Source organism: Microtus pennsylvanicus, chromosome 14, assembly GCF_037038515.1.
Source record: "Microtus pennsylvanicus isolate mMicPen1 chromosome 14, mMicPen1.hap1, whole genome shotgun sequence".
NCBI classification, from domain to species: domain Eukaryota; kingdom Metazoa; phylum Chordata; class Mammalia; order Rodentia; family Cricetidae; genus Microtus; species Microtus pennsylvanicus.
Window position 1 is genome coordinate 44,698,340 of NC_134592.1, and position 27,639 is coordinate 44,725,978.

At 46.2% G+C, this 27,639-nt stretch overlaps 1 protein-coding gene across 1 annotated transcript; it reads right to left on the reverse strand.

Moving 5' to 3' along the window:
• Window positions 1–86: 86 nt before the first annotated feature.
• Window positions 87–25,861, reverse strand: Abhd12b (abhydrolase domain containing 12B). Its single transcript, XM_075947750.1, has 13 exons — window positions 25,736–25,861; window positions 20,612–20,739; window positions 19,399–19,498; window positions 15,944–16,063; window positions 12,493–12,523; window positions 8,532–8,577; window positions 8,298–8,427; window positions 7,297–7,334; window positions 6,442–6,521; window positions 2,791–2,873; window positions 1,027–1,105; window positions 388–506; window positions 87–276 (listed from the first exon to the last, which is right to left on the reverse strand). The coding sequence occupies exons 1-13, from the start codon at window positions 25,828–25,830 to the stop codon at window positions 249–251; spliced, it is 1,077 nt and encodes a 358-aa protein (XP_075803865.1). The 5' UTR covers window positions 25,831–25,861; the 3' UTR covers window positions 87–248.
• Window positions 25,862–27,639: the final 1,778 nt, after the last annotated feature.

The following is a 27,639-nucleotide window of genomic DNA, read 5'->3' on the forward strand; positions in this document are numbered from 1 at the left end:
GATGAGATCAGAGCGTATTAAATTCTGATTCTCCACGTTGAGGATTTGGCTGATTCTAAAGTCAGACGACGATGCACGAACTAAAGAACATTCCATGCAGCTTTCTTTATTTAAACGGCAGGTGTCCTGTGGAAGCACCAAGGACTTCAGCTCATCCCAGTAGCCCAGAGCAGTTTTGCATAAAGAAACCACAGCTCAGGTGACGTTTGTACCACAGCTTCTCTGGAGATTCCCGCTCTTCTAGGCCCTCATGCCCACTGCTGGCTCAGGAAGTCTCTGCAGAAAGAGGGCTTAGGTCAGCTCACATTTGGAATGAATAACTCAGCCCTGCCCAGCTGTCATTGCGGCACAGCTAATTAAATCACAGTTAGCAAGAGTGGCTCTCACCTCACACTTCTCAGTAGCAAGGGGCTCTTACAAAGAAGGTTGTGATGGAAGCCTGGAGGGAAGACCACCATTTTGACCCTCTCTTTGTTCCTGTAGGCACTGTGTGCAATTTCATAGAGCTGAGAGAGAAGCAAGGACGGAGTCAAAGGTGGTGATACCCAGCCGCCCATCTAGTCAAAGGCGGTGATACCCAGACACAGGTCTAGTCAAAGGCAGTGAGACCCAGCCACAAATCTCCAAGTCTGACTTCCCAAAAGGGAAAGGAACTTGGGGAGTCTCTCATCAAGTCAGACCCTAGGGGCCCCCCGAGGTCCTCCACTGACTGTTTCTATAACTGAGCACCAGAATGCCCATGACTAAGAGAAAATACTGATGAGCCCATTCTTCCTCTCACACCTTACTGCAAAGGCCCAAAGGTCCCACTCCAGCACAGTTTGTTAGAGGTAACACAGTGTCCCACTCAGCCACAGAAGTCTACCCCTACCCCAGAACTCCTCCAGACTAAGCAGCCAAGGGCACTGACACTATAGATCGGGGAGCAGGACTCTGGGAGTGCAGAGCATCCCCTATAATGTCAGAGACCTTGAACCTCTGATCGAAGGCCAGCCAGATGGAGAACTGGCGGAACTCTCGCGTTACCTGCTTTCCGTACTCCAGAGGCACTGTCCTGTCGTCTTCTCCATGCAAGATGAGAAGCGGGGAGGACAGGAACTTCACACTGGGAGCAGATGGGAGAAGAGCACCCAGTTTAAGCATTCAACCCGAGCCTTTAAGTTACCATGTTAGTCATGTGTGACGTTCGCCCAAAGCACAAGAAATAAAATCTTCCTTCCAACGAGTCACAGCATTGTGTGTGCAGAACTTCACCTGGTAACTGCTTTATCCCCAGCCATGTTTCCCTCTGTTTGATTTGTTCACACTATTGAACTGAATTAATAATTAATTCACTTCTATGTGGACTTTAATAATACAGAAGAAAATACACATTGAAATAATGGATTTGCATGGCATTAGTAGACCTTATCTTTTTCTTTATTATACTTCATTGTGTAGTGCCTGGAGTATTTTAATTAAAAGTCTACAAGACAGGGAGGTAGCCCCGTGGATAAGAGCACTGGCTTCTTCCAGCTGACGCCTGTAACAGCTCACAACTGTAACTCCAGTCCCAGGGGGCCTGGCGTCCTCTTCTGGCCTCCTTGGGTGTTGTACATGCATGGTGCACAAAGTACCCACACATAAGACTGAAATCAATTTTTTTTAAAGTCTACAAAACAAGATAACTCAAAAATAACAAAATCTGCCACAGAACCTGGGACCTTCTTGTATCAATTAATTATTCCTCCCCGTAAAAGTAGGGTGTGGATGTTGGTCCCTTACCACCTGGGCCGCCCAGTGTGGCAATACAAATGTCTCAGGCGTGCAGAAAGACTTCCCCTCTCGGGGCTTGCTCAAGATGCTTCTGTATCTGTCCAAATGTATCACTAGAGGTTACTGCTCAGAATGCTAGCTTTCCTCGTGTGCCGAAATAGGAACAAGGGTGTACTAACAGCTGCCTATTTGGAAGCATTCTTAAATTATTTCTAATCATGATATCTATTGCTGGGTCTACTGGCTGGTTTTACCTAGGTTTGGGATACATGGGGAATAAGAGCTAGCAGTCAGGGACCCCCGTGAAGTTGGGGATCCCCCATGCAGTCAGAGACTCCCTATACAGCCGGGGGTCCCCCATATAGTCAGGGACCCCCTATACAGCCAGGATTTTCCCATACAGTTAGGGATTCCCCCATATAGTCAGGGATTCCCCCATACACTCAGGAATCCCTCATACAGTCAGGGATGCCCCCCCCCATGCACTCAGGAATCACCCATACAGTCAGAGACTCCCTTATAGTCAGACATACCCCATAGAGTCAGGGACTCCTTATGCAGCCAGGATTTCCCCATACAGTTAGGGATTCCCCCATATAGTCAGGGATTCCCCCATATACTCAGGAATCCCTCATACCGTCAGGGATGTTCCCCCGTCCCATGCACTCAGGGATCACCCATACAGTCAGAGACTCCCTTATAGTCAGACATACCCCATAGAGTCAGGGACTCCTTATGCAGCCAGGGACACCCCCCCCCCCACCATAGACTGATAGGCTTGGCCCTAGCAGCCGTTCACAGGGCTCATAAAGATACATCTTTACGATGTCAGAGAAAATACTGGACTGGAGAAAGCATTGACACGGACAGGGGTGAACAGCAGACCCTAAAATGTGTAGCAACCCTGCTCCAGATCTAGCACCCACGTCCTAGAACTGGCATAAAATCCAGAGAGAAGAAAAGCCAACACCTGAGTTCTCATCTAGTCCGCCATGGTGGTTACTCGAGTGAGAGCAAGTATCTTAGTTGGCTTACTTTTCATCGTTAGGGAAGACGATCTTGTCCTCTTTAAAGGCATCCATAAGAGTGCTTAAACATCTCGGTAGCTTCTGGCAAATCTATTTTTAAAAAAGAAGAACCAAAGGCGTTAAAGCTTGTCCGACAGCTGTCTAGGATGGTTGCAAGGTCTGGGAACAACTTTCTCAAGCAGGCACACAACTTGTTACATCCTCTCATTCTGAGCCCTAAAGAGTAACAGAGTAGCCACTCTTTGGCCACACTAAACTTTAAAAAGCTAGTTTGGATCTTCAAAAGTGTTTCCTGGAATGGAAGAATTTGGAGGGGGGAAGCGGAAATGAGCAGAGAAACAAGCCATATGTCAGTCATCAAAGATAATCACTGTTAATATTTGGTCGTAATTTCCTCCTATATTACTTTGTTTCAAATACACGTGACAGTCAAGCTCTTATTCCTCTGCTCACAAAATAGCGGTAATATGCAAAATCTAAAATGTGCTTCTAACGCAAGCAGACTTAACTAACTAGTTTGTTTAGGAAGCGGCATTCAGGTTAGACCAGTTCTGGTGAGGGTGTTTGATATGCAGGTAATTGGTTTGAGAGGATTCGAACACTCTAAATGGTGAAAGTGATTTGTTACTGTGATGCTTTAGAAAAACATTTCAGATTTTGACAGTGGCCACAGGACCCCAAATACGCCAACTGGCATTCTGCACACGCAATCTGTGGTAAGCAGAGTAGGAGCTGAGTCTGCCTATCAATACTGTGATCATGTCATCACATAACTGGCTCATAAGCCCTAGCTAGAATGTTCTAACTGAAAACGTGGAGCAGAGGACAAAAAGTCCTGCACAGACACAGCACCCTCCTCCCACCTTCCTGCGCCTGTTCAGCTCCACTTCCACCCCACCCCCTGTAAATCAGACCCTCCACGGATGCTAGGATTAAGCCAAAGGGCATGCCACCTTGGCCTTCGAGGCCCTGTAGAGTCCGGTAGCGGCCTCTGATCCTAACCGATTGTCGCTAAACCCCTAAGTCTGACTTGGCTGCCTTCTGCTGCTAGAATATTATAAACTCCATCAGAACATCCTTCCTTTTGCTTTTCTCTCAGCCACAGACTTCTAGATTTTTGTCTCAATGGATCTGAGCTAAGGTGACTCTTTCCTTTCACATTTTTTGAGATTATAGCTTATTTAAATGTCTCCTTTCCCTTTCTTCCCTCCAAATCTTGCTATAAACCCACCCCTCCTTCAAAGTCATGGCCTCTTTTTTTTAACTATTTGTTATTTCATGCATGTACCATATGTATGTACGTACACATGTATATATGTATGTATTACATACATATATGTATATATGTGTATATAATGCTAAATATATAAATTATATATATATTCCTAAATATAATCTTTCAGTCTGTGTAATGTTACTTGTATGTATGTTTTCAGGACACTTTCTATAGAGGTTTTTCGTCGCCAGCTACAAAGTCTTGCCTTCACCATTCCCTACGACACAGCATCACCCCAAGTCACCCCTAGTCAGAATTCTCTTATTGGGACTGGTTTTCTGCTTCTCCTGCAAGGATATAAGTTCTACATTGGTGAGGGTGGGATGCACAGACATTTCTCTTTCCTGCTGTTACCCTCAAAATCTAGATGACTACCTGGTGTATAATAGATGTAATAAATCTTTCCTGAAGGTGGAATGGCTCTTTTTATGCAGATATCCCCGGGTGTACCTTAAGTGATTTCTAGAAAAGGGCATAGGAAAATGTCTGCATAAACTTGGGCAAGCAGAATTTTCTTCTACAAAACACAAAAGCATTTACTTCAAAACACATTGGTGAATTGTTCCACATTAAGTTTAGGAAGATTTCTTCATGGGAGAAAAAAAAATGCCCAGCAAAATACTGTAATCTACCTGCAATACAATTTCCTAACGACTCATGCTAGCAGCTATGAAGAGCTTCCACAAGTAAGATAAAGCTCAATTCAAAAATGGAAGGAAGACATGAAGAAGTTCATAAGAGATGGTATATCCAGACGGCCAGTGAACATGTACCAATGCCGAATCTCATTACTCAGCAGAGAAATGCAAATCAAAACTAGAGTGTTAGACCAACACAAGGACTAACCTGTGATACACTCATGATGCTTACACAGTTGGGGGAGATACGCGGGTAAATGCCTATAGGTAACATGATGGACCTATAAATAGCAGTTTGCGCATTATAACTGAATACCATATAGCAATGGAAATGACCAGAATAAAATCTCATAAGTATGTTGTTAGGGGAGAAAAGGAAGTAGGATGTAACCTATGAAATTAAGTTTATATATAAAGGAGCTCAAACAAAAGCACACTCCTAGAGACACATCATAGGTAGCATCATTACAAAGAAATACAGAGATGTGGCTGCCCTGAAAACACTGGAGCAAACTTCAGGAAATTCTGTGATGGCTTATGGTACAAAACATTTCAGAAATAAACAGATTAAAATGTCCCTATGATGCCTTAGAGTGTCAAATAATTTAACATTTGTGCCTGTATCTCCTCTGAAACCTTTTCCTTTCCTCAAACTCCCCTGTTAGTCCCTCATTTGCTAACCTTCATCATGGGCACGAGACCATAAACAATTGAAAATTAGGACCGGAAAAGCATGTGAAATTAGGGTATTGGGCAGGGAGGTAGTGGCACACGCCTTTAATCCCAGCACTCAGTGGATCTCTGTGAGTTCGAGGCCAGCCTAGTCTAAAAGAACTAGTTCCAGAACATGCTTCAAAAAGCTACAGAGAAACCCTGTCTCAAAAAAAAAAAAAAATTAGGATATTGGGTCAGATGTGATTACCAGTGTCATGAAGTAATTCCAGAAATCTGGAAGCTTGAGACAAGAGGACTGTCATTGGTCGAAAGCTAGCTAGCCTGTGCTACTTAGTGTGAGTTCAAGTACAGCCTGAGCTATAAAATGAACCCTAGCTCATAAAAGATAATAAATCATAATAATGCTAGGATAAGGTTCACAGCAGAACGACAGATTTTTTTTTTTTTTTGTATTTTTGAGACAGGGTTTCTCCATAGCTTTTAGTTCCTGCCCTGGAACTAGCTCTTCTAGACCAGGCTGGCCTCAAACTCACAGAGATCCGCCAGCCTCTGCCTTCCAAGTGCTGGGATTAAAGGCGTGCGCCACCACCGCCCGGCAGAACAACAGATTTTTAAAACTCATCTTTATGCTTTACTCTCTTGAGAAGACTGTCCATATCTGGTGTACTCTGTAAAAAGTATTTTCTCTAGTTACTTCCTTATGATAAAATAATGTAAGAGATACGGTTGGTATTCATAGAGCTGAAATCAATGTATAAAATTTTATTTTCAATTTAAAAGCAATCTATTTCTAATCAGTTTTAATGTATGCTAACTTCAGTAATGCATGCACTAAAATAATTTTATATATATATAATTATATATATATATAGTTAATTTGGGGGGAGGAATCTTTTATTTAACTGCTCCTCTGTGAGAAGGAGCCCTTGTGCCTTCAGTAGTAAATGGACCAAGACTAGAACAACTCTGAACATACAAAACTCCTTTAAACAACGAGCCACATTTATAAACACCTGGGTATGGGAACAGCCTACGCATTGGCACGGGGTAAGAGGAGCAGGAGACTCACCTTCAGCAGAGGGTAGTTGATACTCGCCACCCACATGTTGGTAAACGGAGCTTCTAGGACGATGGCATCAACTGGGCACCCTAGAAAATGAAAACAAGTGAAGACAAATGCCTAGCTCTCCTCTTCACCCACCAAGATACCACGTTCCCTAAGGGGTCCTCGGGGCCCTAGACATAAACTGCCTACATTCAAACCATTTGTGAAGTTTTTTCATATGCTAGCTCTTGAAGCCCACACCACAGCTGGGGGACAGTCTTGGGGTAGGGATTGAGAATGTGTGTGTGTGCATGTGCGCATGTTCACGAGTGAGTATGTACATGCAAACATGCGTACTTTACTCATATCTATTTAAAGAGAGCCTAAATTCATAAAATCAGTTAGAAAGCAAGTAAGCTACATTCTCAAAATCTGCTACACACCACACTCAGGTCTCTTAAACAACACTAATACGAATATTATGGAAAACAGGCTGCAGAGGGCAGTGTGGCTATTGTTATCCTCAGAGTATATTATTTTTATATCTATGATTAAAATAACATAATATATGGAGGAGGACTCTTTGAGACTGAGACCTGCTCCCTTCAAGCTCAGAGTCTTCCTGCCTCAAGCCCCTGAGCATTGGGATTATGGGTGTGTGTGCTGCCGTGCCCAGTCAAGTAATTGTAACTTTTTTCTTAGTGTTTATTCTTCATTTCACAGCCCAGGAAAGCAGCAGTTACACTGCTAAAAAAATCCTTCAAAATTAGGGGACTCTTCGGGTCTGTGGTCAGTATGTACACAAATTTCACAGAACCTCCTGACTTTATATTTTTCTACCTCAAGCCCAAAATCTGCCATTTAAGAATTTTACATTACCTTTCGCCTCTAATGCTCTGGCCGCATTTGTTGCAACTCTGTAAAATAGTAACGGTGTGCATGAGAAACAAGGCAGTCGAGTGGACAACGGCAGCATGCGTGTGAAACACGGCCGTTCAGTGGACACGGACAGTTTGTGCGTGAAACACGGCAGCCCACTAGACACAGGCAGTGTGCGCGTGAAACACGGCAGCCCACTAGACACAGGCAGTGTGCGCGTGAAACACGGCAGCCCACTAGACACAGGCAGTGTGCGCGTGAAACACGGCAGCCCACTCGACACAGGCAGTGTGCGCGTGAAACACGGCAGCCCACTAGACACAGGCAGTGTGCGCGTGAAACACGGCAGCCCACTAGACACAGGCAGTGTGCGCGTGAAACACGGCAGCCCACTCGACACAGGCAGTGTGCGTGTGAAACACAGCAGCCCACTAGACACAGGCAGTGTGCGTGTGAAACACGGCCGTCCACTAGACACAGGCAGTGTGCGTGTGAAACACGGCAGTCGAGTGGACATGGACAGCGTGCGCGTGAAACACGGCAGCCCACTAGACACAGGCAGTGTGCGTGTGAAACACGGCCGTCCAGTGGACATGGGCAGTGTGTGTGGGAAACACGGCCGTCCAGTGGACACTGCAGCCTCAACAACCCAGAACCAGCAATTGATGAAAAGCTCTGGGCTCTCGGCCTCGAAAATCCAGACCGACACATAATTTTGCACAGAATTTCAAAGGGTGTCATAGATCCTGATTTAAGGGTCTTTCTTTTTAATGCTGCCATGGATTATTCCAGAATAGCTGTTGGCTTCTTGATTATCTAAGGAGTTTAAGGGACTTGCCATGCCTTGAAAGCAGGCAGCTTGTCAGGGAAGCTCTCTTAGCATTTCTGGAGGGAGAGAGACTACGGAACCGAGGTATTCCAGTTCGGCTTCCCTTCCCTGTTTGCTGTGCCTTTGAAGACACAAGGACCCACCAGAGGACAACGCTTGGGCTCCCACTTACCCTGTACCCAGAGAGTGGCCCCACAGGCACACAGGGGTCCTACCACTTCTCGCCTTGGCCCATTCGTAGACACAAATGGCGTCTGTGGTTAGCCCCTCCTCAGTGGGTGTCCCCGTAGAATCCCCGAAGCCTGGCAGCGAGAAGAGGCGAACACAGCATCACGCCCTCCGAACCGAGGAGTCACCAAATCCTTCTGTCCCTGTCACATCTTTGCACACTGTTCTCAACACATACCTCTGTAGTCCACAGACAAGACATGAAAGCCTCCGTCACTCAGCACCTGCATGCCAAAGGGGCTGTTATCATCTCAAGCAGTTAGACGGCCCCAACAGAACAATCTCCTTCACAGTACATCTATGTCCCTACATTATAATGGGATTCTGAAGGGCTGGGATGCCACTCACTGGTAAGGCACCTGCATAGTGTGTTCAAGGTGCTTGGTTTGAGTCCCAGAATCACAAAGATTCTGTATTTTCTAAATCCAAAGGTGAGAATGTTGTGGAACCTTATTTGACGATGTGTTACATTCTTTTATGCTGTGGGATATTTGTGCAAAGATGCAAAGATGTGTTGCATTCTTTTATGTTGCATTGGTTTCACTCTGTGAAGCTGTGCTACTTTGCCTGCCTAAAACACCTGATGGTCTAGCAGAGAGCTCAGTGGCCAATAACAAGGCAGGAGAAAGAAAAATTGTGGGGCCGACAAGCAGAGAGAATAGAGAAAAGAGAGAAAGAAGGGAGGAGGAGGAGAGGAGGAATCAAAGGGCCAGCCACCCAACAACACAGCAGTCACAGAGTAGGAAATTAAGATATACAGAAATAGAAAGGTAAAAGCCCAGGAGCAAAAGGTTGATGGAAGAATTTAAGAAAAACTGGCTAGAAACAAGCCAAGCTAAGACTGGGCATCATAAGAAACAATAAGACTCTATGCAATTTATTTGGGAGCTGGGTGGTGGGCCCCCAAAAGAGTAAAGAGTAAAAACTAATAACATCAGAGCCTATGGGGAAAACGGAAAGCAGCGGGGCTCACACCCTGGCTCTGCCACGAGCAGATATACAACCTTTGTTGTAATTGGAGCTGCGGGCTATGTTCCTGGCGCCCAGCCGCCCGCACGGCTGGCTTTATACCCAAAATAATTACACAGGAACTGTATTCTTTTAAACACTGCCTGGCCCATTAACTCTAGCCCTTACAGGCTAATTCTCATATCCTGATCAACCCATCTCTGATAATCTGTGTAGCATCAGTCTTAACGGGAAAGATTCCGCATGTCTGACCTGGCAGCTTGCTTCATGGCGTCTGCCCTGGAGAGGGGAGCATGGCCTCTGAGCTCACTTCCTCTTCCTCCCAGCATTCTGTTCTGCCTACTCCACCCACTTAAGGGATGGCCTATCAAAATGGGCCAAGGCAGTTTGTTTATTACCAATGACCTTCCTCCATCAAACCTTAGCGTGCTTGTTAAACATTCAAATATGAAAATATTCTTCAGGGTTGCTGGAGGATTGCAGGGAGAGTGTACCAAAGTGCCTGTTTCCACATCACAGTCTCAGTTAAGCATTCTCTAGAGCTAGAGGTGTGGCTCCAAGGTCGAATTCACACCTTGCATGCTCAAGGCCCTGGGCTTGATCCCTGAGACCACACACACACTCTGAAAGAATGAACGAATTTTATCTGAGTATAAAATACTATAGAGTTGTGGGGAGAGGCATTCTCATAATGGGGAGGTGTTTACCTTGAATATGGTCAAATAAAAGCTATATTTTCAACTAAAAAATAAAAAGATCACCCCTTAACTGTATGAAATCATTGCCCAACCCCAAGTAGGCAAAAAAAAAAAGAATATGAAAATTTAATTTTATTCTTTTTTTTTGGTTTTTCGGAAAATTTAATTTTAAACAAACTGAAATACGATAGACAAAGAAGAGAAACTCTTAAAGATGTATTTTGTAGATAAAGAAACTAAAGAATCATGGTCTCTAATTATGTAAGTCTTCCAGCTACTTATGGACGGAGTCAAGATTCCAGCGCAAGCCTGCCTGGACCTGTCTGTACCTGTATACTGTGGCTACTGTGACAGATGTGTGTGGCCTGGACGTCTGCATCTGTAACTGTGGCTACTGTGACAGATGTGTGTGGCCTGGACGTCTGCATCTGTAACTGTGGCTACTGTGACAGATGTGTGTGGCCTGGATGTCTGCATCTGTAACTGTGGCTACTGTGACAGATGTGTGTGGCCTGGACGTCTGCATCTGTAACTGTGGCTACTGTGACAGATGTGTGTGGCCTGGACGTCTGCATCTGTAACTGTGGCTACTGTGACAGATGTGTGTGGCCTGGACGTCTGCATCTGTAACTGTGGCTACTGTGACAGATGTGTGTGGCCTGGACGTCTGCATCTGTAACTGTGGCTACTGTGACAGATGTGTGTGGCCTGGACGTCTGCATCTGTATACTGTGGCTACTGTGACAGATGTGTGTGGCCTGGACGTCTGCATCTGTAACTGTGGCTACTGTGACAGATGTGTGTGGCCTGGACGTCTGCATCTGTAACTGTGGCTACTGTGACAGATGTGTGTGGCCTGGACGTCTGCATCTGTAACTGTGGCTACTGTGACAGATGTGTGTGGCCTGGACGTCTGCATCTGTAACTGTGGCTACTGTGACAGATGTGTGTGGCCTGGATGTCTGCATCTGTAACTGTGGCTACTGTGACAGATGTGTGTGGCCTGGACGTCTGCATCTGTAACTGTGGCTACTGTGACAGATGTGTGTGGCTAAACCTCATCGGGGATCTTCAACATTCAGATTGAACTACAAGTAAGAAACGAACTGGAACTTTTAGTTTGGGGCAGGCTATGTTACCTCCAAAAAAATTAATGAACACCCAGCAAGTGGGCACCAGGGAGTGGAGTAGGAATATGTGTGAGTGGTCTGTAGCACCCCACACTGAGTAAGGATGGCAGTAACACATCTTACACCCCAATATTTACTCCTAGGAAAATAAACAAGCCACAGAAAACAAAATCGCTCCCTGAAGTTCTCTGCTGCTGTACTATTTAAGTAAATTCAAGGGGCGGGGGGTGAAACTTTATAACATCAGTGGGCTTGTTAGCAGCTACTTAGGAATAAACTGGGAAAAGGCAGTAAACTGGTAATTGTGACCCCTATGTAAAAACATGAAAACTAGAGCCGAGTGTGTGGCGCATGTCTAATCCCAGCATCTGGGAGGCAAAGAGAGGTAAGCAGAGTTCTGTCCAATGCCAGCCTGGTCTATATTGAAAATTTCAGGCCAGCCAGGGTTATATAGTGAGGCCCTGTCTCCAAAAAGATAAAGAAAAACAAGAAAATGAAAATGTTTATAAGAGTGTGAAAATGTGCAACATCAATTTATATATAGGTACAACCATAGTGTCAAAGGTTTTGTATGAAAGAGAGAGAAAGGCCAGCGGGGAATGAGCACAAATGTAACAGGATTAAGGGAGAGGAAGAACAAGGAGGAGGGGGAGAAATGATGGGAAGGAATAATTTAATAATGAAGATCTTTTGTTTTAAGGATATCACCTGTCCAGACAGGTGAAGAAATTTGTAGAAATAAGATCAAAATCATGAAAGGTTTTGGGGCCCAGAGTGATACCCCGACACACACACTTCCAGAGTTGTTCCCATTTTTTTCACACACACACAGAGTTATTCTCATGTATTTATACACACACTCTCCCAGGGTTAGTCCCACGATTACATACACGCATATACACACGCTCGGTGTTCCCATGTTTACACACACACACACTCCCAGTGTTATTCCCATGTTTACACACATGCACATACACACATTCAGAAGTGTCCCCATGTGTTTACACATACACACACACTGTCTGTGTTATTCCCATGTTTACACACACACATACACTCTCAGTGTTAGTCCCATGTTTACATACCCATACACACATTCAGAGGTGTCCCCATGTGTTTACACACACACACACACACACACACACACACACGCACACACACTCGATGTTATTCCCATGTCTATACACACACATACTCCCATCCCCGCCAAGGTCCATTCATGAGGGGACGGATCTCTCAGGAGACCATCACACTGAGACCCTCCAGGAGAACTCCAGACTGCAACCCTGACAGAACTGAAAGGGTCTTAGAGCGCTGGTGCTCCGTGGCCGCTCAGACATACCTTTGCTAGCTTAATCCTGTGAGGAGCTGCCCTGTGGAGGAGATGCAGAGGGGAGAAAGCACAAGAATTAGGAACGACCGTGACAAGTTCAATACAAATCATCTCAGGCGTTATCTCATCCTACGCACAATTTCCCTCCTATTCTGTTGTTATTGTTGTTTGAGGCAGGGTTTCACTGTGGAGCCCTGGTTGGTCTCAAGCTCACAGAGATCTGTCTGCCTCAGCCTCCCAAGTCCTGGAATTAAAGGTGTGTATCACCTTGCCTGGTCTATCTAACACTGCTCTCTCTCTCTCTCTCTCTCTCTCTCTCTCTCTCTCTCTCTCTCTCTCTCTCTCTCTCTCTCTCGGTTTTTCCGAGACAGGGTTTCTCTGTATAGCCCTGGCTGTCCTGAAACTCACTCTGTAGACTATGCTAGCCTTGAACTCAGAGATCTGCCTGCCTCTGCCTCCGGAGTGCTAGGATCAAAGGCAAATGCCACAACCACCCAGCAAAGAGATATTTCTTAGTGGCTAGGCCAGCTTGCCTGTATCAGGACCGATGATCAAAAGCCCCTGCCCCCACCCCTACCTTCCTTGGCTGCACTGGGCTCTCCAGGACCCAGCACAAACGCTGGGTGACGTACTGATAACCCACTTCTGGGCAGCAGGGCTCACCTCCAGGCATTCTCTGTCAGCTGAAGGAAAGGTCCTAAAGAGTTGGCTTCAGAATTGGGGGGCGAAGGGAGATTGGGTCTCCTGAGCTCAATTACAAGATGTCTGAACCCCACTAACTTTTCCACAAAGCTCAAGAAGAAATGAAGGAGAAAGATTTGCCTTCACAAATACAGAACACCCCCAAAATGACAGCATCCACACTCACATCAACAAAAGAAAGCAAAAAATTAGTCAAAAGGCAAAAAAATCCCTCAAAAAACATTAGCCTTAGAGTCAAAGTTGTTCAGTGTTAACGAGCAATGGAAGTTAAGGCTATAAACCCATTTCCTAGAAACAAAAGTAGGCTCACACTTCAAATTTTAAATATGACTTTGGGGATGGGCCCAAAAGTTCTAAGTCCCCATAGCTCTGGAACCTGAACTACAAATAATTCTGGTTGCACTGACAAGATCTCCTGTGGCTTCCTGTTTGAGGAATGGGGCTCAGTACTGAGTACTGTGGGCTCAGTACTGAGTACTGTGGGCTCAGTACTGCTGACTGTGAGCTGAGACTGCAGGGTAGAGGCTGAGGAGGGCGTGGCCCACGGATCTGGGTCAACTGAGGACAATTCCAGGTTCACACCCAGTCACAGACATGGCAGTATGGTGTACTGAGCCTTTAAATAAACCTCCTATAATACTGTCCAACTTCATAAATCAGAACAATGTTCAACAAGACCTACTTTTCAGGTTTTTTTAAGCCCTCTTAGGTTTTACGTGGAGTAGACCACGTTGGGCCGCCACTCTGTTGTTCAGTGAAACTTACTTGAATCAGGATGTGAGAGTTTAAAAAAAAAATGAGAGAGTTAGCCAATAATAGGCTAGAGCTAATGGCCAGGCAGTGATTTAATTAATACAATTTCTGTGTGGTTATTTCAGGGGGGCTAAACTAGCCGGGCAGCGGGAAATGGCCCGCCACACCTCCCTACAACAAAAAATAAAGTCTTAGGGAATGCAACTCAAAAACGGACAGAGCAAGAAAGCTCCTAAGAGCAGGCAAGAATTTAGAAAGCCATCAACTGACAGAAAATGACAAAGAGACACAGGCGAGCTAGCCAGCGGGCAGGTTCCTGAGACTGTCACTTGTTTGAAGTGTGTGTGTCCTGCTCCCCATCCCCCACCAGACATGAAGGAGAAGGTAGGTTTGCAATACACTGTCCCGTCCCCTGCAACCCCCCTTCCCCGTCCTCCACCCCCCCACCCCGTTCTCCCTCTCCCCATCCTCTGTCCCCTCCCCCCCAGCAGTCCTGCAGTCCCTAGCTGATAATCATGTGGGCCAGGGAAGGCTTTGACAGCACACATCAAAGGACAACAGGCTTCTGGGAGGCCAGCTTTGTGGCAAGGCCAGACAGGGACCACAGAGACTGGGCTGAGGCATGAATATGTCAGAGTGGAGTCTGTCAGAGTCCCCAGTTTCTGTGGTCAGAGTTCCAGGCGACTTCTCTCAGACATCAGACTTCACATAAAGGGAATTAATGCTAAATAAAGGACCCCCCTCTATCATTTTCTGGAAGAGACCACCAATGTGGAAATTGCTCTTTGTTTGCCCCCTAATGCATGCCTAAACCTTTTCCAGTCGTCCACGGGTTTGTCAATCCATGGTGTATTTTGGAGGCCATTTGGAACTAGCAAGTGTTACAATGGGAATACGTGTCTCATAGAAAGCTATGCACATATTCAAAGAAATGCAGGGGGAAATTTTACATGCCAAATGAAGAGGATTGCATGAAGCCCTTTGGAAACAATTATTCCTAGCTCCTAGGATTTGAAGCAACCAGTCTGAGACCGAGGGGAGAGCGGCTGGGCAGATATTCCCAGTGGCCTTTGTGCAAGGCTGTGGTTCTGTCTTCTATGGTCAGCTCTTCCTGTCGGACACACACATCGACCCCCTTCCTCCAGGCTGCTAGCTCTAGTCCTTTCTTGGTTTAAAAACAGCTGATTCTATTTGGATTCAATCTGTCATCTTGGATAATCTTGAGAAGTAAAGAACGAGTGGCTTCATTGAAGTCAATATGGACATTTTGGAAGAATTTTCATTCCCTCCCTTTTGAAAACAGACCCACATCACTCTACATGTAGACATTGCCAGAACACCTTCAAATTTAAGAGAAGGAATAGAAATAAGTGAAGGCATGTCTATGCTTGAAAACTGTCTTCAGTCTCCCATGCTCAAAGATAGATGGATAGACGGACAGACAGGCAGACAGACAGATAGATATACATACAGAAAGATATAGATAGATTATTGGTAGATAGATAATAATGATGATGAAGGTAGATAGATAGATAGATGATAGACAGATGACAGATACATAGATAACAGATACATAGATAGATAGTTAGATGATAGATAGATAGATAGATAGATAGATAGATAGATAGATAGATGACAGATAGATAGATGATAGATAGATAGATAGATAGATAGATAGATAGATAGATAGATGATAGATAGATAGATAGATAGATAGATGATAGATAGATGATAGATAGATAGATAGATAGATAGATAGATAGATAGATAGATAGATGATAGACAGATGACAGATACATAGATAACAGATACATAGATAGATAGTTAGATGATAGATAGATAGATAGATAGATAGATAGATGATAGATAGATAGATAGATAGATGACAGATAGATAGATAGATAGATAGATAGATGATAGATAGATAGATAGATAGATAGATAGATAGATAGATAGATAGATAGACAGACATAGACAGATAGCTGCTCCAAGCAGAGGTGCTGACCTGTGTTGTGCACTGCCATGAAGATAAACGATAATCGGGTTCCCATCATGAAGGGCCGCTTCGTACCAGCAGCGACACTTGCCCTTGGCCTCTGCTCCCCGGCAGCTGGGGACCGTGTGCCTGAAGAGCAAGCAGAGGTTTTACAAAACTGCAAAGGCAGAAACTCACTTCCTTTCCAGGCCCTTACGCCAGAGATTATATATCAACTTCTATCTCCAAACAACAGTTTTTAAAAACTGAGTAACACATGCATAAGCTAATAATAAAATCCAAGAGCACAAAATGTCTGAGAAAATTGTTATTGCTATGGCTCTGCCCCACGCAGGGCGTGCCACTGGTTACTGCTTTAATTCCTGCAATCTTTGTTTCTAGTAAGAAGTTTTCAGGATTGCAGTTCTTAGGTGCAAGCTATGAAATAACAACAAAATAAAAACAAGTTGAAACAAGTAAAAGATAATTGACATTTACCTAGAATTTGAACTTAAACTTTTATTCTTTTCTCTCTCAGTAACCAATGTATCATTAAGACACTTATACATTTCAACAGCTGCTTAAGTTTGGATGCTCAGATTTCAGCATATGAACATGTGGGGACTTTAAAATAACAATTAAAGATGTTCAGCAACATCATGTGGGTGAGGTGATGGCTAATCTTGGTTGTTAACTTGACACACCTAGGAAGAGTGAACCTCAGCTAAGGAATAGCTTCCATGATTGGCCAGTGGGCGTGTCTGTGGGGTGTTTCCTTAATTGCGAGTTCATGAGGGAAGGCCCCAATAAGAAAGATGGCTAATGATGTGGAAATCTAGTACAGTGGAAATGCCCTGCAATCTATGATGTATGAGTGACCTTGGCGAGGACTCATAGTAAGGGGGACACGGAACCTCAACTGGTCACCTTCTATAACCAGGAAAGGCTTCTGCTTCTGGCACTGGGACTGGGACACAAACTCGACAACAAAACCTTTGACCTACAATCTGTCCTGCCTGCAAGACATGCTGGGGTAATGGTGGCACAGAACTTGTGGGAGTGGCCAACCAGTGACTGGTCCAACCTGAGGCTCACACCATGAGAGGGAACCAACACCAGACACTGCCTGGATGGCCAAGAACCAGAGGCTGAACAGCCCAAAGACCCAGGATAGAACACGACTGGGGAAAATAAATTCAATGAAATGATTACTAAAATTGGGGCACCATCTGGGAACTGATGGGAACAAATGCAGAGACCCACAGTCAAATACTAGGTGACCCAGGGGAGGGGATTTATAGGAGCAAGAGGGGTCAAGGACACCGTGATAACATGGCCTACACAGTCAACTGTGTATAAGCAGGGCTCACAGGGGCTCACAAAGACAGAAGCAGCAATCACAGACCGTGTATGGATCTGAGCTAGGCATATATGTTATGATTGTTTAGCTTGGTGTTCTTGTGGGACTCCCAGCAGTGGGAGGGGGTGTCTCTGACTCTTGCCAGCTCTTGGCGCCCTTGTCCTCCTACTAGGTTGCCTCATTCAGCCTTGATATTAGGGCTGTGTCTAGTTGTAACTGGTCATGCTGTGTTCAGTTGATGTCCCTGGAAGACCTGCTCTCTTTCTGAAGGCAAACAGTGGACCCAGGTGAGGGGTCAGGTGCTTGGAAGAGTGGAGAAAGGGAAACTGCAGTTGGGGTGTAATGTATGAGAGAAGGAAGGAAGAAAAGAAGGGAGGGAGGGAAGAAGTTGGCTTAATGTAAGTCCAGGAGCAAGTCAGTAAGCAGCCATCTTCCATGGCTTCTGCTTCAATTCCCACCTCCAGGTTCCTACCTAGGGTTCCTTCCCTCACCCCTCAATCATGAACTGTACCTTGTAAGAGGACATAAACCCTTTCCCCAGTAAGTTGATTTGGGTCATGGTGTTTACCACAACAGAAAGCAAACTGGGACAGCACTCTACCTACCATTAAGTGATGGTTACTTCAGAGCACAAGGCAGGTGCTTTTTTTTTTTTTTTTTTTTTTTTTTTTAAATATTTATTTATTTATTAAGCCTGCAGGCCAGAAGAGGGCACCGGATCTCATTACAGATGGCTGTGAGCCACCATGTGGTTGCTGGGAATTGAACCCAGGACCTTTGGAAGAGCAGGCAATGCTCTTAACCACTGAGCCATCTCGCCAGCCCAAGGCAGGTGCTTTTAAGGTAAGCCTGTAACACACCTCTGCAGCCTTCCTAGATTATACACGCAGGTTTCTTCTCACTACTCAAGGGGAGTCATGCAGCCTAACTATGAAACCAGGTGGCCTGGAGACCATAAACACCCATCTTCAAGATCTTCTATCTTGTTCGGCTAACAAGAGAACCCTGAAAAGCTGCCTTGTACCATCTCACAGGGACATGCAGAACTGGCCAGGAGGCGGTGAATTTTCAGTCCTGTCAATCACCAAGGAACAGAAGCCTGTCCTCCGTAGGGTCTCCGGAAACACTGGTGCCGTTCTTTCGTGTAAGCTGCTCATGAACATAGCTGCCTCACCAGGCCCATGTGGTCAATCAAACTATTAGCTAGACTGTCCTTGAGGATAAGGAGAAATTTATAGGCACCATTCTAGAACATCCTCCTGTTGGAACTTAAGACTCACAGAGCATTGGTGATGGCAGCCAAGAGCAAGCAGTAGACTCAAAGAGAAGATTCCCAAGATTAGCACAACAGAAATAACAGGACCTCCTTTAACCTTGATTGAATTTTTTTCTGTGTGCTAGAGCTAGTCTATGGATGAACCCACCAGCAGAGGCTGTCCACCCTGGGAGCTGTTGTCTTATTAGGAAGCAAAAGTGAGTAAGGAATCGTGTTACTCGATGACACTGGAAAGAGCTGCCCTAGGTATGGAACACAGACAGCCAGAAGCGCATTTCCCTAAAGAGGAAGATGAAGAATGGGGGAAAGGAAGGGTTCCTGAACGTGACCAAAGTGAGACCCAAATATGAGCGAGGGTGGGGTGGGGCATGGAGAGTTGGGCAAAAAGAGAGAGCAGAGCGAGTCCTGGTTGTGACTTTTGTCGGGGAGCGAGTGTGTCTGCAGCAGAGGGATGCTGGCAAGGTAAGTAGAGTAAGGCAGAAGTGGGTGGGACTGACTTCAGACTCTGAAACAAACATTCTGTAAGTAAAATGGAGCAGGGGGGTTGTCACAATAAAAGGAAAGGTGTGCGGAATGCTTCTAGAAGATTCCACAGCCTGCCAGGTCCGGCACAGGGGCAGCAGAGCCCTGCTTCCTCTACACTCTCCCAGCGTGTCTCCCCCCCCCCCCCACGTGTGTCTGTGTCGCTATCTCTCTGTCTGTCTCATCTCCCTCCCTCTCGTCTCTTCTTTCCACAGTTGCTGCAGGTGATAAGATCGGGGACATCTCAGACGGCTCACAGGATGACACATTTACCGGCCATACACGCACAAGAACCAGAGTTAGGAAGGCGTCAGTCAGCTCACTCACCAGACGCCGAGCAGCACCCCAGGCTCAGGCCTGAGGTAGAAGTTCACTGTGTGAGCAATCTTTGACTCAGGTCTCTTTAAATCCACAAGGGGGGTTTTATCTGCAAAGCAGAAATCATAGACCAATCCTCAGCATATGGCTTCATGTCTGACCGTCAGTTTTCAAAGAAGCTTTGTTTCTGTAAGCTAATCAGTTCTAAGCTGCGGGCTAAGCAGGATCCTCACCCTTTCTGGAGCTAAAAGCAGAAAAAACATTTCTCTAAAAAGGTAAGTAGAATCAGGCAAAAATAAACTCACAAGGAATACCATTATCTTCAGCTGTAAGGCAAAATATCGCTAGTACTGACCACAACACAGTGAAAGACACAGAGCGAGGGCTTCAGTGGGGGGTCAATCTCTCTCTCTCTCTCTCTCTCTCTCTCTCTCTCTCTCTCTCTCTCTCTCTCTCTCTCTCTCTCCTCTTCTATAATTGCTCAAATAAGAAGAAGGATTAGAAGGCCGAAGTGATGGGTCAATAGATAACATGTTTGCTTGCCACAAAAGCTAGGCAGACATGGCAGCCTGCCTGAAATCTCAGCAAACAGGGAGGAAAAGCAGGGGATTCCCGGGGTAAGCTACTGATCTGGGAGCACCCAATGTCAACACACACACACACACAAATGCTCACATACACACACACAGACACACGACATATGTGCATGTACATACATATATACACATTTATACACTCATATGTGCACGTACACACATGCACATACATTCAGACACACATGAACCCATACACACAAACATACAGAGACATATACACACATATGCACACAAACACACAGACACATGTACAAATGCTCACATGCATATACAGACATGCATACACACATACTCTCATATACACATATACATATACACACACTCATACACGCATATGTGTATATACACATACATACACATACAAACATTCAGGCACACACATGCATACACAGAGACACACACGCAAACATACACACAGACATATACAAAGACCTATGAACATACACACATCTTACTAGCAGAATGGCTGAATTTGTGCTAACCATCAATATAATAGGTTTCCAACCACGTGAGTCTAGTCAGGATTTTGTAGCAAGTGATTTTTTCTCGTGTCATGATTTTTAGAGCAGTGAGTTCTTCATTTGGGAAAATTTATTTAGGAATTTTCATGGGCAGAGCATACTTACAAAAATTGAAATAAATCAACATGTTCATGAGAGGAGGAAAAAAACGTTCCTTGAAAGATTTGCTCCTGAAACTTCGGTACCCAGCAGCTATTTGTCTCACGAGTGCTGAGCAGGCGCGTGGGAAAAGTCTGCAAAATATGGAGGGATAAAGTTTTCAAGATCAGCCCCAGCTTTGTCTTGATTTGTTTTCCTTTTAAGATTCAAATCCAGGGGCTGGAGAGATGGCTCAGCAGTTAAGAGCATTGGCTGCTCTTTCAGAGGACCCAGGTTCAATTTCCAGCACCCCCAAACAGCTAACAACTGTCTGTAATCTCCAGGATTTGATACCCTCACCCAGACATACATACAAACGTGCAAGCAAAACATTAATGCACATAAAATAAAAATAAATATTAAAAAAAAGCTTCAAACCAAATTCCAGCGTCTAATCCTGGCATATCAACAAAATCCTTCATGCAGCTGCTTGTAACTATGTAAAGGGGCGTTGTTGGGCAGCCAGGTAAGGAAGGCCATCAGAGCCCCTGCCAGTCCCTGCAGAAGCCGAGCGTGGCTGGAGCAGGAGGGCAGCCTAGGACCACACTTCTGGGTGAGCAGCCCATAGGAAGCCTGGACAGCACCCCAAAGTGGAGCATTAACAGCTGTAGGCAGCTTAGTCGTGGCCCTGCTCAGAGCCCCGCTAGCTCTGAGTGAGCAGCCGCTAGAACCACGCTCTTCTGGCTGCATCTCCGAAAGCAAAGTAGAGAAGACCCCACTTTGAGAGGAGAAGGACCTGTGAGTACCAGGGACAGAAAAGGACACCAAGGCACTCCAACAGGGCTGAAGCTAGGGCAGGGTGACGTTGGATCACACGCATCTTCCTTCTTTTGTGTTTGTATTCTTTTTGGCATTTATTATTATTTTATGTGTCTGTTTGTTTTGTTCGTGTGTCATGTGCACCACGAGTGGCCCTTGGGCCCTTACGTCTTTCTTTTACTGTGCTCTTCAACACACAGCCCTGAAGCTAAGTGCCATGACAGCCCAACGACGATGCCCACGAAGGCCACCTGTCTTGAGTCACATTTTTCATGAAGTTCAAAATCGTGTCCTGCTTTTGAGAGCTGAGCCGACATCTCCTGCTTCCTACTTACATCCCCACCATCCATTGTGCAAATCCTTTTCCCTATGGTAACTATGGTTACCACTGATTGTTCAATGTGACGTCCTTAGAAGGCCACTTTGACCTCGTCTGCTAGACCAGAGGGAATCAGGTAGTAACTGCCGTCACCTTGCTTTGCAGACGAGGAGTGTCTAAAGTCAAGGCTCCTTCCAATGAATGAACCGAGTCTGCCTGATCCCAGAAATTTGCCATAATCTCTAATAAGCTGTTACAGACATGCTGAGTTCTACATGCTCCCCATGCAGACAAAGAGGACCCCACAAAGAGAACCCCAGGATCAGTGCTAACCTCCACCAAAACTCTGCTCCTGGGGAATGGTATTTCGTGCTCCCTTTCCCGCTCTGCCCCCTCACCCTGTCTCAGAGCCCCTTCCTCCTTATTTCTGTCCCCCTTTCTGTCCCTGTATTGACAGGAGCAGTTATCCTTCAAGTGTTGATGACGTAAACACCAAAGTGTCTATCTGTACCCAGAAGAGGCTTGAAGAGAAATGATGGATCACGGATTTGGGACAGATCTGCCAGCAGCAGAAAAACTATGCAGGCCTCCAAGTCACGGACAGCTCTGCAAATATATCACACATGGGCGACTGCCCGCCCACAGAACCAGCAAGAAGGACACGGATAGGACTGTTTCATAACACTCTAGAGCAGCCACCACGGAGGCTGCAGGAAGGGCAGGGCCTTGTTCTGGTTTTAGAGATGAAAGTCACAACCTGGAGATTCTGCTTTGAGCCACAGATCAAGGCAGCTGGGCAGACAGAGCAGGAGTCTGTGAGGGTAGGCTTCCTTCCAGTGTGCCCTCCTGCTATCTGTCTCTGCATTCCTGAACACCCTTCTCCAACCCACACACCCCTTGCCTTCCAGGCTCCCCACAAGTCATCTTTTGAAGGTAGGCAGGGTAGTCTCCTGCTAAGTTACCTTTTGAAGGTCTGTCTGCTTGGGGAGCCGAAGCATTGAAAAGAAATGTGTTTCTTTCTATTTTTTAAAGGAATAATTTATATGGGACCTTTTTCTCAAATAGCTCCAGGCACTTCCGTGAGAGCCATTGCAGGGAGAGAAGAGAATGACCTGATCCCCCGGCATCAATAATGCAAAGGCGTTTCTTTTAATGAGGGGGCTGTCAATTTGGCTTGCCCTAGATCAGCGGAGGATCAAAAGTCACCAGCGGCTAACAGACCTGATTTGAGCAGGGGAGGCAGTTCCTGGCCAGTCCTGGCTACAGGCTGGCTACATCAAACGGCCACCTGGGAACTGGGGTGTTCTTTCACCGCCTCTTGATCAGAGGCAGCTGCAACCACAGGGTGCCTCCTAGGGACCCAAGGACCATGCCAGGAGGGTTCCTGGTGAAAACCTGCAGGACTCAGAGCTTACGTAGAGCGAGTCCTTCCTGCCCAGAGGTGTCCATAAGCCAGCTTCGGGGTGCCCAGATCAGACAACATTCAGCCAGATTGCTGTACCTCCATTCCATTGCCGACTGACACAGTCAACCTGTGCTCATCAAGGCATCTCAGGCTACGCCCTCCTGACCGGATTCCATCTTACTCTCTTTGCACGTGTTTTGTGGTGACAGAGCCTCTCTACCCGGCCCTTCCCTCTGTGGATTTTTCTTTCTGTCCTTCTCACTCATGAGCAGAGCCTCAAACTGACCCTCGGTTGCTTTCTGATGCTTCCCTATGTGCCAGGTCCTGAGGATTTGCATAACATACAAACATAGCATACATAGCATAACGCAGCTTCTTCGGCATCCCTCTCTGTCTACCACAGGTCCAAGTCCACTCCGTATCTGCTGGTCCACACGGTGAAGATTGACAGTGGAGACATGAGGGGGGCAGTGGGGACATGAGGGGAGGCATGGGTACATGAGGGCTTCATCCTTTATGTTTTTAACTGCAATTGAAAAATGAGTCGCTAGGAGCTCGGCAAGTCCAGGAATTTTGCCTGTTTCATTTACTCCCGTGGGTACAAGTCCTAGTCTGCTAGCACGTGAGACATGAGGTGACCAGTAATGAGGGAAGATTTAGTAAGATCTTCAAGCCCCTCCTAGGAGCCCTCTGTGAACCATCTAGAACAGAAAGGTGATGACTTAGGGCAGTGGTCAAAGAGGAAAACAGCCTTTAGGCTTCTTCCTCCTGGCTCCTGTCCTGAGAATAGTTTCCATTTTCCTATCTTGTACTACTTGCAAGTGAAGATCTATTCTCATGGTCCCATCCACTTTAAATAGTTACTGTATCTGATGAACTTTTAAAATAAACACACTAGCAGGGAACGGGTCTGGATCAGATTTTTGTCAACTTGACACTAGAGTTATCTAGAAAGAGGAGTCTAAGTTAAAGCACCTCCATTAGCTTGCCTGTAAACAAGGATGTGGGACATTTTCTTGGTTAACGATTGATGTGGCAAGGTCCAGACCACTGGGAGCATGCCATCCTTGTGCCTGTGGCTCTGGGTGATATTAAAAAGTAGGATGAACTATTGGGGCAGGGGTGGCACACGCCTTTAATCCCAGCACTCGGGAGGCAGAGGCGGGTGGATCTCTGTGAGTTCGAGACCAGCCTGGTCTACAAGAGCTAGTTCCAGGACAGGCTCCAAAGCTACAGAGAAACCCTGTCTCCAAAAAAAAAAAAAAAAAGCAGGATGAACAAGGCAGTAAGTAGTGTTCCACTGTGGCCTCTGTTTCACTTCCTGCCTCCAGGTTCCCGCCTTGAGTTCCTGCTCTAACTTCTCTTCATGATGGAGTATAAGCCCAAGACAAAAATAAGCCTTTGCCTCCCCAGGTTGCTTTTGGTCACAATGTTTTATCACAATGACACAAGAGCAAACGATCCCTGTTGGTCATCGTGCCTAAGGCACTCCCAAGTGAGGTCTCCTGTGCCTGTCTGTGATCCTAGAGTAGTTTATAACCAGCACAAGCTAAAATGGAACAGAAAGAAGAAATGTAGGGTCTGGCAGTGGTGCCTCACGCCTTCAATCCCAGCACTTGGGAAGTAGACTTAGGCAGATCTCTGTGAGTTCGAGGCCAGCCTGGTCTACAGAGCAAGGCATCTAGGGCTACACAGAGAAACCCTGTCTCAAAAAACTAAAAAACAAAACAAAACAAAACAAAAACCGAAGAAGAAATGTAACAAAACTAACAATACCTCCCCCCCCCCCTCAACAAAACAAAAGAGATACACACACCTCCTGGGGCCACTGTCTCAAACCCAGCACTAGGCTCCCATGCAAACAAGATTAGCAATGTGGTACAGATCTAACAAGTGATGGAGAAGATTGTCCAGACTCATGGGAGCCAGAATGTTTAAAAGCAAACAAACCAAACACCATGATAAACAGACTTTTTCAGACACTAAGGTTGTTAAGGGTTTACACAGGTAATCGCAGACAAAGTGATTGCAGTGCACCCAGAAGTTCAGCCAGTCTGAACTCCGACTGGAGACAGGGTGATTTCATCACTCCCGGGAACTCGCACCCGAGGAACCAGGTATTTATCATTACCTGATCTTTCTCCACCTACACAGACCCTTGACCTTAAAAGAGTCCACCCCATATTACAGCACATTGTAGGCTGTGGCTGTCTCTATTATTAGTAATATTTAAATCCATCCGGTAGAGTTGTAAATTGAGCAGGTAAGAAAACTCAGCTTTTTTGGAGTCTCGTTTCCAAAACCCTTATACATTTCTAAAAAGTTAAACCTGCCTGCCTCGCTGGCCTGGGTAGGATTTGAAGACTGGAAGAAAGCTATCTCCCAGAACTGCGGAGTAAGCGAGGATGTAGAAGCCAGGAAATCACTGTCCCTGTCCCTGTCCCGCTCCCAGCATCCTCAGCCCCCCACCCTCACCCCGCTCCAAACTCCAGCCCTAAAATTCAGAGCTCTTTAGACAGCAGAGAATGATGGACCAACGCAGCAACTGCCTTACCCTTGCCTGGCACAGCGGGACTATGGAGGTGACTGAGGGACCAAACACACTCACCTCAGGTTCCTCACGACCATATCCCACCAGGAGGCCACGCAGGCACAGGCCGGGGGCCCGGGCTCCGAGGCTGCTTCACAGTCCCTAGAATCCATCTCCAGGCACTGCCACCTCTGAGGGAGCTGCCACAGGTCGCCGTGGCCCTCATTCGCCCTCTCCTCCCCTGCTGCGCTGGTTCCCGCCTCTTCTACCGCCCAGAAGGAAGCTTGGCCACCTGCCAGAGGTCACACTCATCTCAGGGGCTGGGGCTTCCTCTCCGGCTGATCTCATATTCAAGCACACACGTGAAGAAGAATGAAAACAAAAACATATAACACATAGCTGCATAACTAATTTGTTTTCTGTTTACTTTCCATTGGTTTTATTATGTATCCCTAGGAGTTCTAGTAGGTGCTTGCCCCTGCTGGGCCCACTGAATAAAGAAAAAGCTTCGTCTTTTTCGTGCTAGGCATGGCTTTCTAAGAGCTACCTGTCATTACATCACAAAAATCCCTTTGGTCCCTTTGGTTAAGCTGAGAGGCTGGAGAGACGGTTTGGTGGGTAAGAGCACTGGTTGCTTTTCCAGACAGCAGCACAGCCTTGAACTCCCAACGGCCTATAACTCAGTTCAGAGGATCTCACAGCCTCTGTGGGCGCCGGGCATAAAAGTGGTGTTCAGGCAGACCCACGGGCAGGCAAAACACCCATACACAAATCATACAGTGTTTTAAAGGTTCATCTGTCCAGGGGATTTTTGAGCTACATTGACCTACACAATCACTCCATGTATCCAAAATGAAAACCTTTTTTGGTGTTTTCTTTACTTATCAGTATTTAGCCGAATCCATTCTTGGGCCAAGGAGCAGCCACTAGGTGGCTGGCATCTAGGGCAGGTTACATTCGGTAGTTTTTCTTTAAGAGCGGAAGCCACAGGCTAGCCAGAGCTGCTCCCCAAAAGCCACAGGGCCAGAGAGTAGGGGTGAGGAAGGAAAAGATGCAGTGTGAGCAAGGTGCAGCAACTCAGAAGTCACATGTGACCTTTCTGTGGTATGGGTTCTGGAAGGATCCATATTGGCTCAGGACCCCAAGACCAAGTTCTCGCAAAGATTCTCACAGAGGGACAAACAGCAGAGAATAAGAGACAAAGACAGGAAAGAGAGGACAAGGAGAAGGGGAAGGAAACCAGGGGTAAACAGGCAGGGGTGTTTGTCCCAGAGAGGAGCAAGGACTGACCGCCTCTGGATAGAGGGGACAGATATGGGACATGAACAAATGGCGTTTATAAAGGCAAAATGGGAAACCCTGTGTTACAATGAGGTGTTTAATTTTAATTGGCCATGTTCTTTAGGTAAACCAAAGGGGCCTTTTGATTGCTGGACTTCCATACTTTGATACCTGGACCTTGGTAGTCAACCTCAGCAGGAAGAAGTGGCCAAATAAGGGAATCGATCTTGGTGGCTAGCTTTAGGAATGTAACCTAATGGTTTTTAGCAAGGCAGAGGGAATGGCAGAGAAGGGCAAGGCCTGCCAGAGCCACGTGCTCAAGTGGGCTCGTGTCTCTTCAGGGTCTCTGTGGTCTTTGACTACGAAACCCCAGAGAGCATGCAGGAACTCTTCCGCTTGGGGAAAATGGATCCCTCTGGAAGAAAAGACAACTGTCTAGAAGGGGGTGGCTCTTGAGGACTAAACCATGCTAGAGAACTGACAAGGGCAGACTACCCTTTTCTCTTTTAATTACTCTTACAACGCCCGTTTGGGAGGCAACATTGGGCTTGCACCATGCAGGTTTTCTCACACGGGGCCATAGCTGTGGTCCTGAGATAAACGTCGATAAACGACTCAGGTGGGCCTCAAATTCACTCTTCCAGAACTTCGGCTTGTGATGTCTCTGCCTCAGCCTCTAGAGGACTTACTTAGACTGCAGG

Excerpts from the sequence above, each read along its gene's own strand:
- Abhd12b (XM_075947750.1), bottom strand. The coding sequence starts at position 25,830 with ATGGATTCTAGGGACTGTGAAGCAGCCTCGGAGCCCGGGCCCCCGGCC. Across the intron at positions 6,522-7,296 it reads CAGAGCATTAGAGGCGAAAG|GGTGCCCAGTTGATGCCATC; the intron begins GTAATGTAAAAT and ends TTCATTTTCTAG. Across the intron at positions 2,874-6,441 it reads TCAACTACCCTCTGCTGAAG|ATTTGCCAGAAGCTACCGAG; the intron begins GTGAGTCTCCTG and ends TTTTAAAAATAG.